This window comes from Myotis lucifugus, unplaced genomic scaffold (assembly GCF_000147115.1).
Source record: "Myotis lucifugus unplaced genomic scaffold, Myoluc2.0 scaffold_302, whole genome shotgun sequence".
In the NCBI taxonomy this organism is placed as follows: Eukaryota; Metazoa; Chordata; class Mammalia; order Chiroptera; family Vespertilionidae; genus Myotis; species Myotis lucifugus.
The window spans coordinates 376,571-390,969 of NW_005871350.1; the positions used below are offsets into that span (position 1 = coordinate 376,571).

The following is a 14,399-nucleotide window of genomic DNA, read 5'->3' on the forward strand; positions in this document are numbered from 1 at the left end:
CCCTCCTCCGTGGCCTCCGCGTCCTGCAGCGGCCTCGTCACGGTCACCTCCCGAGCTGCCAAGAGCACATGGAGGCTTAGCGTCCGGCACCACCGCCCCTGGGCCCCTCCGGGCGGCCCTACACCCCCGCCGCACACCTTCCACGGTGACCTGGGCACAGGTCTGGGCACCGCCAGCCTGGCACCGGTAGACGCCCGCGTCAGCAGGCGTGAGCCTCAGCACTCTCAGCTCAGCCATGTGGCCCTCCAGGCGCATTCTGAATTTGTCCGAGGGCGCCAAGGGTGTGTCCTCCTTGTACCACTGCACAGCCTTGGGGGGCGGCTTGAAGTCGCAGGACAGGACCACTGACTGCAGTTCACGGCCCACCTTAGGCTCCAGCGGCCTTGTAAGCACCACAGGGATGTCTGCACGGGAGGAGAGAGCGCAGCGCTGCGGGTGGGCCGGGCCAGAGGAGCTCCGGGCACTGCCATGCCATCCGCTAAGGACCCCTCCTTCGCCCGGGGGCTGCGCACCCACCTGAGACAACCAGCTGGGCGGTGGTGCGCGACTTGCCGATGGTGAAGTGCACTGGCCCGGTCATGGTGGAGCAGGTGCGCCGCAGCGTCAGCCGGTGCACTGTGCCTTCCTGCTCCACGCCCACGTCCTTCCCGGCCTGCAACGGCGTCTTCCCCAGCAGCCACTTGGGCGGCCGAACAGAGGGAATGGAGGTCTCACACTCGAACCAGGCGGGGGCGGGCTCCATCACCGTCACGTCCTGCAGGCCCCGCACGATGGTGATGGATTGCTCTGTGGGCGAGAGGCATCACTGTGTCTGCAGGAGGACCGCCCCCATCTGTGTTCCTTCCTGGGAACAAACCCTCCCACCAAACACACGTGCTCACATCCTCCCCCCCTCCCCCTGCCCCGATGCCCCCCAGTCAGGCCCTTCTTAGACCTGGCTGCCTCCAAGTATCAGGGCCAATGATAGAGGCCGCAGCCCATCCCCAGGCACAGAGGACAGCTGCCTACAGCCCTGCCCACACCTTCCACAAAGAACTGGGCAGAGGTCTTCACATCGCCAGCATCGCATGTGTAAGTGTCCTCATCCTCAGGCTGCACATCACTGATGACCAGCTTGCGGTAGAGGCCATCGCTGACCATCTCGTACTTGGGCCCAGTCCGCAGTTCCACGCCTCCCTTGAACCACCGCACCTGGGCACTGGCCCGAGACACCTGGCACTCAAGTACCCCGCGATGCTTCTCCATGGCAATCTTGTCCCGCAGGGGGCGCAGAATGGACACTGGCAGCTCTGTGGGTGAGCAGGGAAGAGTCAGGTGGGTGCTCCCAACCAGCCAGGCTAAAGCGGGTGTCACCCTCAGGTCTGACCCCTTCTGTACAATTGACCCTGAAGAAAGTAGGTGCACCCACACCTACCTTCCACCCTTTCCACCTCTTGCCCTGCCCCTCATGCCGCCCCCCTTGTCCTCTCCTGTGTATCAACACCCCGTGTGATCACCTTACCTGTCCACAGACTATCCCTCCCTCCCTCAGGCCTGGTCGCCACCCTCTCCTGTCATCAAGGCCACCAGGGCCTCACTCTCCAGCACCTGCTGCAGTCCCAGGAGGAAGAACTCACTGATATCTCCATTTTTAAACAAGAAGGGCTGCCTCCTCAGACCCCTGCCTTCCTGCAGTGGAGGCAACACCCTCTTTGCCTCCACCTGGGTTACCCCTGTCCTGTCCTGGGAGGGGCTGGAGCGCCGCAGGCCTGTGTCGGGACAGCTGGCACAGCACCCATCTATGTTCTCACTTGGTGTCCAGCCCACATCCTCCCTTGAGTCCCCCTCACCTCTCACTCGGAGCTGGGCTCGAGATTCTGCATTTTCAGCTACAAATCGGATTTCTCCTGCTTCTTCCACCAGGACCCTCCGGTAGATGAGCGTGTATGTCCTTCCTGGGAACACAGACCACTCAGCACTGAGGGAGGTGCACGGAGGATGGGGAGAGGCCCTCCCGCAGCCACTGCCGTAATTGTCACACCTTCCTGGCGGATGCGCACGTTGTCACTGGACCGAAGCTTACTGCCCTCCCGGAACCACTGAGCAGACACGTCATCATGGGAGACCTCACAGGAGAAAGTGGCGCTCTCCTTCTCCATCACCTCCACGTCCTCCAGGGGTCTGAGGATCTGGATGTTGCGTCCTGGGGCAGCGAGGGAGGCCCTGCCACACTGAAGCACAGAGCTGCCTGCCCCTCCCCCATCCACAGCTTGCTGAGTACCAGAGGGTTGGGGTCAGAGGGCCAAGCACCTCAATGGGAGTGACAGGGGGTAAGGAGATCCTGCACTTGGTCCTGACCTCCCACTCTGCCCAGTCCTCACCTTGCACCTTCAGGGATGCCGAGGTCTGAGCCCCATGGGCATCACACACATACACGCCCTGGTCCCCAAAGGCACACTGGTAAATGATGAGAGTCCGGCAGGTGCCCTTGGCTGCCATACCCACTGTCTTGCCAACCTGAAGCTCCACGCCATCCTGTGGGGGTACAAAATCAGGTCAGGTGCTGGGGATGCCCCTCATGGTGAGGAGTAGGATGGAGCAGAAGAGTCCAGGGACAGAGGCACCTTCAGCCAGCGCACGGCCACATTGGGGCGTGACAGCTCACACTCCAGGGTCACTTTGTCTTTCTCTGTGGCCACCATGTCCTGCAGTGGGCGGCTGAACCTCACAGGCAGCTCTGGGGAGGCAGAAGGAGATGAGAGAGGCAGGTGGAATGGGGGAGGGGGGCTGAGATGGACCAAATCACTCAGCTGGTTCTAGGAATGAATGCCCCCCCCTCCGGGATTCCACACCCCTGTCCCCACCTGCCTCCCCTTCAAGACAGGGACCATGCAGTCTCGAGTGAGTCTCACTCCACCCCCCACGCACCAGTTACCACCAGCCGCGCGGATGTGTGCACGCCCTCAGCCTTGAAGGCAATGAGACCACCATCCTGTGGCCGCAGCTCAGACAGCGTGAGGGTGTGAATGGGGCCTTGAACTGCCAGTTGGCACGTGGGCCCTGGCTGTAGCCGAAGGCCATCACGTGTCCAGCTGCCCTCTACGTTGGCATGGGACAGCTCCACCTCCATGGTGGTGGAGCCCTGCTCTTGCACCTCCACGACCTGCAGGCCCCGCAGGAGCTGGACCTGGCGCACTGCGGAGCAAAGGAGGGAAGGGTGTGCCACTGCACCGAGACCCTGGCCCTCCCTCTGTCCTTCCCAGGGGCCTCAGCTCAGCGTGTTGCCCTAGAGGGGGAGGCCCACACCCACAGGAGGATAATTGCCCTACCTGGGAGGCCCACTTCATCCCCAGCCATACGAGCTCTCCCCCTGATAACCCTCCCTTCCCATCCCCTTCCCAAGGCCAGGTCCCCAGTGGGAAGCTCATTCCTCTCCATCCCTTCCCCCCTCCCTCCCCTCTCCTGGGTGCCAGACCCCAGACCCAGCTGCCCTGTAGCTCACTTGTTACTGTGAGCTTGGCCTGTGTCTTGTCATCTGGCGTCTCACAGCCATAGAAGCCACGGTCAGCAAAACCCACACTGCGGAGGACCAAGCGGTGACTTGCGCCCTCCGTGTAGATTGCCACATTCTCGCTTGGGGATATGGCCATGGCATTGCGTGTCCACTTGACATCTGGCCAAGGCCTGGTCAGCTCTACCGCCAGGGTCACTGAACCCCACTCCTCCACTGTCTGTGGCTCCAGCTTCTTCTTGAACAGCACAGGAGCCTCTGGGGTCAGGGAAAGGGCAATCACACAGCCACTGCCACTCAGGAACACGAGGCTCAGAGGGCCCCTGTCCAACCCAGCCCCCAGCCGGCAGAGTAGGGACCCCTACCACATTCTGCCTCCAAGCCAGGCAAGGCTTTAGCAATACTCAGGGCCCAGCTGCACACCTGCACAGGTATACTTTAATGGGAGGAAATGGAGACTAAGGAGGCCTCTCCTTTCCCAGCCCGCTCCCACCTCTGCTCCCCTGCTCTGAACAGCCCTGCCAGGCACCAGTGCCTGGAGCTCCTACGTGTGGTGACCAGTAGCCTCAGGACACGGAGCTGGTGAGACAGGTGGGCTCTGAGCCCCCAGACCAGTCGAATTAGCATCTCCACTCCACTGGAGCCCTGGGAGCCCGAACGTTAAGGGAGAGAAACATGCTGAAGTCCCACACTGTACCATGACCTCCCCAGAAAGTGAGTCTGCCCACATTACTCTTACTCAAGACCTGTGATGGCTCCCACTTATCCTCAGGTGAAGGCTGGCTCTCACCGACAATCTGGCTTCATCGAGCAAAATGCGTCCTCCCCTCCTGCCTCTGCTTGCACTGGCTGCCAACCCCACTCCCTCCCATCTCGCCACCTATGGGGCTCGGTGCGGATCCGTTCTCAGACCAGGGGCACAGTGCAGCAGTTTACTCCTTCAGCGGAGGTGCCCAGCCCTTCCGTCCCACCCCGGTCTTCTCTCTGCAACCAGCAAACCCTGTGTTCCCTGAGATCAGCCAGAGGAGCGGGCACCTGCGAGCAGCACGATGGCAGCCCACCCGTGAGGGGCCCACACTCCCGCCACCCCCGGCCCCGCACCTCGGACGCGGAGGGCAGCCGAGGATGTGACCCCCTCAGCCTCCGCGGTGATCTGGCCGGCGTCCTCCAGGACCAGACCCGAGATGGTCAGGCTGTGGCTGGCGCCGCTCTGCGACATGCGAAACTTCTCGCTGGGCTGCAGCTGGGTACCGTCCCGGAACCACAGGACCGCCGCGTCGCTGGGGGTCACCACGCACTGGAAGGTGGCCTCCTGGCCCTCCTCCGCGACCATGGCGCTCAGCCCAGACGTGAACTTGACTTCGCGGGGGACTGTGGACAGGAGGTCCGCTTGAGAGGTTGGTAGGAGGAGCGAGGCCCCACTTGCAGACGCCACGGAAGAGCACCTTCTCCGCGAAGCCACGGGGAACGCCCCGCCTCCCGCCCCGCGCCCCGCGCCCCGCGCCCCGCCAGCGCGCTGTGGAGCGTACCGCGGACCGAGAGCCGGGCGCTGGTGCGGTCGTCGCGGCTCTCGCACACGTACTCGCCCGCATCCTCCGCCCGCAGGCCCGACACGGTGAGGGAGCGCCGGAGCCCCTCGGCCGCCATCTGGAAGCGCTTGCCCGCCCGCAGCTGCGTGCTCCCACAGCGCCACACCACCTCGGCCTGCGCCGGGCTCAGCTCGCAGGCCAGCGTCACCGTGCCGCCCAGCTCCCCGCTCACGGGCTCCAGGGGCTGGCAGAACCTGGCGGCCACCTCTGCGGAGGGGAAGGACGTCAGCCCGGAGGGGCTCGGGCCCTGGAGACCCGCTCTGTGCTTTGCTTTGGGGTCGTGCGCCCTGAGCCCCACCCGTACCCACTCCCGGACAAGACACTGCTGCCCGCCCTCAGTGAGACCCAGCAGGCGCGGGGTTCGCAGAGGACTGCGCTGACCGCTGACCTTCCACCTGCACCGGGAAGTCCTGCGCCTCGGCGCCTACGCAGCAGCTGTACACCGCGCTGTCCAGGGTCTGCGCACCGCGCACCGTCAGGGTGTGCGTGTCCCCCAGGCTGGTCGTCTGGTGCCGCTTGCTGCGGCGAATCTCCACGCCGTCCTTGAGCCATGTCACCGCAGCCACAGAGGGTGCGGCCAGCGTGGCAGTCAGGACGATGTCCTCGTGTTCTTTGACCACCAGAAGCCCCCTGCGGTCGGGTCTCTCCAGGGCTGGGGACTCAGGCTCTGGCTCTGGGGTGCAGGGGGAAGGAGCAGGAGGGTTAGTCATCAAGAAAGTGGGGACCCTGCTTCCCTGGCCTGGTCCCTGCCTGCTTCGGGCCATACTATGGGAGAAGACCTAAAGTGGGACTGGCCCAAGCTCCAACTGCGATGCAACGCCTTGCTCACCCAGTCCTTGGCTGCTGCTTCCACTGAGCAAGCCCGAGAGGGAAAGCCTCAGAGCGCCACACCCCCTGATGGCCACCATCCAGGCTCTCGGGGGCCATGAAGAGTGGCCAAGAGGAGTCAGCTGCAGGGGACCGCAGGCCTGGAGCCACAAGCTCTGTCTGACCAAGAGCCTAGAGGTTTCGATGCCTGCCCTCCAGGGAAGCCTGGGCCCAGGACAGAGGCTGAGAGGCTGTAACACCCTGAGTGCCTCAGCATGTGGGGGGAGTGCACAGCAGCACCAAAGGGGGAGGGGGAAAGCCCCAGAAGGGGCCCAAGAGGGTCCCTGTAAGAGCCCATCCAGGGGATCACCTGAACACAGGGCGGCTGTACCATGGGGGGCAGGTCGGCAAGGGGATGGGGCCATGTCCGCCAGCTCAAAACCAACACCTACAGCAGGACTCGGAAACCCAGAGGTGCTGTCATCAGCTGGGGGCTATAAGGGACAGGCAGCACACCAGCAGGACCAGTGCCAGCCCTGGATGTGCCCCAGCAGAGGTCAGGTCCCCCGGCTGACTTAACAATTGCAGGACAGTCAGGAACCCAAGGCCAGAGATAGGGACCCAAACTCCACTGAGGAAAAAGGCATCCAAAGCCAGAGCCCCTCTGGTGAGGTTCAACAGAGCAAGGATGGACTCAATACCTGCAAGGGGAGACTTAAAACAGAAAACTGTGTGCTCCAGGCCCAGACAGAGAATGGGCATTTCTACAGGCCTCAACCATTAACAGCCTGTAGAAGCCTCCATGAAAGGTTCCATTCTGGGGAAGGTGAGGATGTGGAAACAAGGAGCAAAAATCTGGATAAAACAGGTCCACAATGCCTAGAACTACGGTCTTAGCCTAGGTCCTCAGTCACAAGAGCTCAAAGAGGAAGAGGCCTGAGGCAGGGCATGTCCATAGAAACCAACACTGCTGCAACCACAACGACAGCCTTGCATAGCCTGTCAAGACAATGCCTATCACTTGATGCCTCAGGGACTTGTCCTCTCTGCCCAGACAGGTACCCACCTGGGACATCTAGGCTGAAGGTGACCTTCTGGCCCCCGGCCTCGCAGGTGTACTCCCCGCTGTCCCCCTTCGCCGCCTGCTGCAGCACCAGCCGCCGGGTGCAGCCCGTGGCCTCCACGCGCACTTTCGAGCTCCCGCTCAGCTTCTTGCCATCCTTGTACCACGTCACCTGCGTCTGAGCCTGGGCCACCTCGCAGCTCAGCGTGGCACTGGCCCCGGCCGTGGCCTTCACCTCGCTGTGTGCCGACTGCTCCTTGGCAAACACCACCGTGGGCTCTGGGGACAGGGAGGGATGCACAGGGTCAAAGATATTTTCTAAATCACGAGGACAGCACTGGGAAAGGAAGGACTAAGCAGGGACGTGAAAATTCTCAAGGCTCTGTGTGACCCGCAGAAGCCCCAGCACCTTCTCAGCACAACTGGCTCACTCATCTGCACATGGACCACTGCCCAGGGGCGGTCCCCGCTGGAGACACCGTGAAGGACTTCTCCGGAGCACACACCCTCCAGCAGAGGGACTTCAGGCCACGAGGTGTGCACACACCCTCCCCAGGTGACCACGTCTTTCCCGGTTGTGCAGGGACCATTCCCACCCAGCGAGGGACAGTTCCTGGGCTCCACCTCCCACCCGCACTCCCTGTGTCACCTGCTGGCCACCTAGGGCACTGAGCTGTGCCTCCTGAGCCTGTCTCTTCCATGGTTTGGGTGACTCACAAAATGGTGCACCTTTGCTATGTTTTCGGTCTTTACTGTTTGCTCTTCTGCGGTGTGTCTGTTCATGGGCATTTTGGACACCATAATATTTCTCCCCACTCCCACCAAGTCTAATAATTTATCTTTTGCGTAAGTCATATTATCGGAATTTCACTTCAGTTTTTTCACACTTTTGTATGTCGCACTTTATTTCCTGCTTTCCTGCTGACAACAGTGGTGACTGTGAGCCCCGTTGCCTGGTCCCTGATCTCACAGGCACAGCTTTCAAGGGTCACTTAGTGTGATTAGCTGGTTTTCCTTCAGTGTCATTTATCAGAAGAAGGATGACCCGTTTTATTTCTAATTGTTAAGAATTTGAGGCATGAAGAGATATTGATAAACGATTTCTTCCACATTTCTGACTTTAAATGTTATCAAACTCAACTCTGCATTGATGAGGCGATCGCTTCATACTTTAGTTTCAATCTGCTCAAGTCATGAGGTATGTTGATTTGCTGACCTCTGTAGTGCTCACACACCCGGGCCGTGTCTTTCATTATAGTGCATCGTCCTCTTAATACACTGCCGATTCATTTTGATACTACTTAGCTTCAGATTTCGGCCTTGGTCTCCACAATGCATTGGCCCACTATTTCCACTCTCCCTATCAGATGTTGGTGATAGATGCCATGCTGTTGCCGCATAATAAACCAGAGACTCTGTGTCCTTCTCTAGCTCTAGAAGGATCTCCATGAACATGCAATACTTTCCTTATGGAATAGTTCATATAATTTTCCAGTGGAGCCACTGGGGTGTCATCTTCACCTATAAGATCTTTTTTTTCCTTTTTTTTTTTTTTTTTACTGTGGTTCCATTTATTGAAACGGTTGTAGGACCATTTGAGCTGTCAAAATCGTATGCCACTTTTCATATAGTTTTCTAATAATCTGGTCAATTTCTCAAAACTTTACAGATTTACTCCTACAAAACACCTAGCAATGACAAATGTTTGGTGGATTTTTTTTTTGTATCTATACACACCCACAAGCTGTTGTACACACTTGTAACACCAAACTGTTAGTTGGAGGCACCTGGATGTCGAATTGAGGTTAAAACTCTCCTCACTAAATGAAAATACAGTTAGTTCACAGACATCTCTGTGAACACCATGGACAGGGACAAATACACATGTGTCCTTAGGAAATACTATGACATAAATAGTGACTCAACAGTCAAGGGCTGTCTCTATAGTTACTTGTCTTCAACAAGGCATGCAGTGCGGGAGAAGCTCCTGATTCCTCTCCATGTCCCAATCTGGTATACATCAGAGTCCCAGGGGATTCTGACACAGGACTCAAAAAGAAACCGAGATGTACTTTCGGAGGAGAATTCCAGACCTCACAGGTACAGGACCCCGACACACACGTGCCAATCCTCTGGTCTCTGTGTACTTTTTTGCACAGATCTTGCAAGAAAACACGGATCTAGATTTTGCAACAAGTGAGGATCCAGTAACTTCTCCATCCACGTGCAAAGGAGTGCCCTAAGAAACTACAATTTGCTACCACCCTGTTCAGTCTGAGATGGACCCAAGTAAGATTGGGTGGCAGCAACTTCCCCACATTCTGTTGTAATGAAATTCAAATATGCTCTGCCCGTGTTGCTGGCTGTGGGCATTTGGGAGCTACCAGGACCTGGGGAGTAGGAAATGCACATAACACAGGTAAGAGACGTCTGGTCTACCTCAGACTCCACGTGAAAGGTAGAGCCCGAGTCCCGGCTGGAGAGGGGCACCCAGAAGTCTCTGGCAGGTGCTGGGAACTATGACTGAGCAAAACCTGAGCACCACTCAGCTTGTACAGGAAGACCTCTCCCTTCTGCTCACACTCTGCCCACCCAGCCTGGTCTGGCCCCACCACTGGGATGATACGGGAGATGGAGGATAGAAGGCTAAAGAGGTGAGGTCCAGTGGAAAGAGCCCCAGGTGTGTCCGGCTGTAGTCATTACCTACACACAAGGCTAAGTTAGTGCCACCAAAGAACCGACCTGGGACATCTAGGTTGAAGGTGACCTTCTGGCCCCCGGCCTCGCAGGTGTACTCCCCGCTGTCCCCCTTCGCCGCCTGCTGCAGCACCAGCCGCCGGGTGCAGCCCGTGGCCTCCACGCGCACTTTCGAGCTCCCGCTCAGCTTCTTGCCATCCTTGTACCACGTCACCTGCGTCTGAGCCTGGGCCACCTCGCAGCTCAGCGTGGCACTGGCCCCGGCCGTGGCCTTCACCTCGCTGTGTGCCGACTGCTCCTTGGCAAACACCACCGTGGGCTCTGGGGACAGGGAGGGATGCACAGGGTCAAAGATATTTTCTAAATCACGAGGACAGCACTGGGAAAGGAAGGACTAAGCAGGGACGTGAAAATTCTCAAGGCTCTGTGTGACCCGCAGAAGCCCCAGCACCTTCTCAGCACAACTGGCTCACTCATCTGCACATGGACCACTGCCCAGGGGCGGTCCCCGCTGGAGACACCGTGAAGGACTTCTCCGGAGCACACACCCTCCAGCAGAGGGACTTCAGGCCACGAGGTGTGCACACACCCTCCCCAGGTGACCACGTCTTTCCCAGTTGTGCAGGGACCATTCCCACCCAGCGAGGGACAGTTCCTGGGCTCCACCTCCCACCCGCACTCCCTGTGTCACCTGCTGGCCACCTAGGGCACTGAGCTGTGCCTCCTGAGCCTGTCTCTTCCATGGTTTGGGTGACTCACAAAATGGTGCACCTTTGCTATGTTTTCGGTCTTTACTGTTTGCTCTTCTGCGGTGTGTCTGTTCATGGGCATTTTGGACACCATAATATTTCTCCCCACTCCCACCAAGTCTAATAATTTATCTTTTGTGTAAGTCATATTATCGGAATTTCACTTCAGTTTTTTCACACTTTTGTATGTCTCACTTTATTTCCTGCTTTCCTGCTGACAACAGTGGTGACTGTGAGCCCCGTTGCCTGGTCCCTGATCTCACAGGCACAGCTTTCAAGTGTCACTTAGTGTGATTAGCTGGTTTTCCTTCAGTGTCATTTATCAGAAGAAGGATGACCCGTTTTATTTCTAATTGGTTAAGAATCTGAGGCATGAAGAGATATTGATAAATGATATCTTCCACATTTCTGACTTTAAATGTTATCAAACTCAACTCTGCATTGATGAGGCGATCGCTTCATACTTTAGTTTCAATCTGCTCACGTCATGAGGTATGTTGATTTGCTGACCTTGTAGTGCTCACACACCCGGGCCGAGTCTTTCATTATAGTGCATTGTCCTCTTAATACACTGCCGATTCATTTTGATACTACTTAGCTTCAGATTTCGGCCTTGGTCTCCACAATGCATTGGCCCACTATTTCCACTCTCCCTATCAGATGTTGGTGATAGATGCCATGCTGTTGCCGCATAATAAACCAGAGACTCTGTGTCCTTCTCTAGCTCTAGAAGGATCTCCATGAACATGCAATACTTTCCTTACGGAATAGTTCATATAATTTTCCAGTGGAGCCACTGGGGTGTCATCTTCACCTATAAGATCTTTTTTTTCCTTTTTTTTTTTTTTTTTACTGTGGTTCCATTTATTGAAACGGTTGTAGGACCATTTGAGCTGTCAAAATCGTATGCCACTTTTCATATAGTTTTCTAATAATCTGGTCAATTTCTCAAAACTTTACAGATTTACTCCTACAAAACACCTTGTCATATTCTCCTAAAGTAGCAATGACAAATGTTTGGTGGATTTTTTTTTTGTATCTATACACCCACAAGCTGTTGTACACACTTGTAACACCAAACTGTTAGTTGGAGGCACCTGGATGTCGAATTGAGGTTAAAACTCTCCTCACTAAATGAAAATACAGTTAGTTCACAGACATCTCTGTGAACACCATGGACAGGGACAAATACACATGTGTCCTTAGGAAATACTATGACATAAATAGTGACTCAACAGTCAAGGGCTGTCTCTATAGTTACTTGTCTTCAACAAGGCATGCAGTGCGGGAGAAGCTCCTGATTCCTCTCCATGTCCCAATCTGGTATACATCAGAGTCCCAGGGGATTCTGACACAGGACTCAAAAAGAAACCGAGATGTACTTTCGGAGGAGAATTCCAGACCTCACAGGTACAGGACCCCGACACACACGTGCCAATCCTCTGGTCTCTGTGTACTTTTTTGCACAGATCTTGCAAGAAAACACGGATCTAGATTTTGCGACAAGTGAGGATCCAGTAACTTCTCCATCCACATGCAAAGGAGTGCCCTAAGAAACTACAATTTGCTACCACACTGTTCAGTCTGAGATGGATCCAAGTAAGATTGGGTGGCAGCAACTTCCCCACATTCTGTTGTAATGAAATTCAAACGTGTCTCTGCCCGTGTTGCTGGCTGTGGGCATTTGGGAGCTACCAGGACCTGGGGAGTAGGAAATGCACATAACACAGGTAAGAGACGTCTGGTCTACCTCAGACTCCACGTGAAAGGTAGAGCCCGAGTCCCGGCTGGAGAGGGGCACCCAGAAGTCTCTGGCAGGTGCTGGGAACTATGACTGAGCAAAACCTGAGCACCACTCAGCTTGTACAGGAAGACCTCTCCCTTCTGCTCACACTCTGCCCACCCAGCCTGGTCTGGCCCCACCACTGGGATGATACGGGAGATGGAGGATAGAAGGCTAAAGAGGTGAGGTCCAGTGGAAAGAGCCCCAGGTGTGTCCGGCTGTAGTCATTACCTACACACAAGGCTAAGTTAGTGCCACCAAAGAACCGACCTGGGACATCTAGGTTGAAGGTGACCTTCTGGCCCCCGGCCTCGCAGGTGTACTCCCCGCTGTCCCCCTTCGCCGCCTGCTGCAGCACCAGCCGCCGGGTGCAGCCCGTGGCCTCCACGCGCACTTTCGAGCTCCCGCTCAGCTTCTTGCCATCCTTGTACCACGTCACCTGCGTCTGAGCCTGGGCCACCTCGCAGCTCAGCGTGGCACTGGCCCCGGCCGTGGCCTTCACCTCGCTGTGTGCCGACTGCTCCTTGGCAAACACCACCGTGGGCTCTGGGGACAGGGAGGGATGCACGGGGTCAGAGACACGAATCTCATATAAGACTATGTCACTTTCACCACAGCTTCACAGATGAGTATAATTTCTCCTTGCAGCTTAAGCTCGATTGAGTATTAGTCCCTGATGGGAGTCAGCATTGTGTTTACAAACATATGTCTCCTGTAATGGAACCTCAATTGTGCATTGCAGAGCGTGTTGACTTAGAGAAATTTCTGAGACCTGAGGAAGTCTGTCAACACTATTCTGCCACCTGTCACTGCAAGTTCATTGTCTTCCCTTGTGACAGTCAACTCTTGTGTGCAACCTTTTGTCTGTGTCCATGGGCCATGCATATATGCTTATGAGGTCCTTAGTTGATTACTTCCTTCCCACCAACCCTCCCCCGTCTTCCCTCAGAGATTCCCCACTCTGTTAGATGCTTCCACTTCTCTTGATACACTCCATTCATCAGTTTATTTTGTAATTAGATTCCACATATGAGTAAGATCGTGTTATATGTGTCTTCCTCCGATTGACTTATTTCACTTAGCATGATACTCTCCTGGTCCATCCATACTGTCTCAAAGGGTAAGAGATTCTTCTTTTTTACTGCTGCATAGTATTTCCTGGTATAAATATACCATGGCTTTTTTTATCCAATCATCTACTGATATGCTCTTGGGCTGTTTCTAGATCTTAGCTATTGTAAATTCTGCTGCTATAAACATAGATGTGCATACATTCTTTCTGATGGGTGTTTTGGGTTTCTTAGGATATACCAGTGCATGAAATTCGTGCATGGTGGGCGGGTCCCCTCAGCCCAGCCTGCACCCTCTCCAATCCTGGACCCCTTGGGGGATGTCCGACTGCTGGTTTAGGCCCAATCAACCGGTATTCGGACATCACTTTCACAATCCAGGACCACTGGCTCATAACTGCTCACCTGCCTGCCTGCCTGATCACCCCTAACTGCCCCTCCTGCGGCCTGGTCAACCCCAACTGCCCCCCCTGGCCTGGTTGCCCCTAACCGCCCCCCCACCAGCCTGGTCGCCCTTTACTGGCCCCCCTGCTGGCCTGGTGGCCCCCAACTTCCCCTCCCCCTGCTTCCTGGTCACCCCCTGCAGCCTGCTGTTCAATTGTTTGGTTGTCCCTCACTAACCCCCCCGTCAGACTTGTCGCCCCATGCAGCCTGCTGCTCCTGTTCGATAATTACTGTTACTGTGACAGCATCCCAGACAATTTGCACATTCCTCTATTATTAGTATAGATAGATGTAGGATCACTGGATCAAATGGCAGTTTCATATTTAATTTTTTGAGGAACCTCCATACTGTTTTCCATAATGGCTACATCAGTCTGCATTACCACCTGCAATGTACCCTTTTCCTCACATCCTTGCCAGCACTTGTCATTTGTTGATTTGTTGATGGTAGCCATTCTGATAGGTGTGAGGTGATACTTCATTGTCGTTTTAATTTGCATCTCTCTGATGATCAGTGACTGAGCATGTTTTCACAAGTCTCTTGGCCATCGGTATGTCCACTTTGGAGAAGCATCTATTTAGGTCCTCTGCCCATTTTTTAATTGGATTGTTTGTCTCCCTTTAGTTATGTTGTTTGAGTTCCTTATATATTTTGGATATTAACCCTTTATCAGATGTATCATTGCCAAATGTGTTCTTCCATACAG

General features: G+C 55.7%; 1 protein-coding gene across 1 annotated transcript in view; it reads right to left on the minus strand.

The window, feature by feature from the left end:
* The window catches only part of LOC106699082 (obscurin-like), a 63,038-nt gene that overhangs the window by 3,549 nt on the left and 45,090 nt on the right, over positions 1–14,399 (minus strand). Inside the window, exons 6-20 of the mRNA XM_023763819.1 lie at positions 12,449–12,724; positions 9,692–9,967; positions 6,953–7,228; positions 5,468–5,752; positions 5,020–5,286; positions 4,592–4,861; positions 3,482–3,748; positions 2,908–3,174; positions 2,604–2,716; positions 2,361–2,514; positions 2,021–2,182; positions 1,830–1,934; positions 1,023–1,289; positions 517–786; positions 138–404 (exon numbers count right to left, since the gene is read on the minus strand). Of these exons, the coding sequence (XP_023619587.1) occupies positions 138–404; positions 517–786; positions 1,023–1,289; positions 1,830–1,934; positions 2,021–2,182; positions 2,361–2,514; positions 2,604–2,716; positions 2,908–3,174; positions 3,482–3,748; positions 4,592–4,861; positions 5,020–5,286; positions 5,468–5,752; positions 6,953–7,228; positions 9,692–9,967; positions 12,449–12,724 (3,522 nt within the window). The remainder of the gene's footprint in view (positions 1–137; positions 405–516; positions 787–1,022; positions 1,290–1,829; positions 1,935–2,020; positions 2,183–2,360; positions 2,515–2,603; positions 2,717–2,907; positions 3,175–3,481; positions 3,749–4,591; positions 4,862–5,019; positions 5,287–5,467; positions 5,753–6,952; positions 7,229–9,691; positions 9,968–12,448; positions 12,725–14,399) is intronic.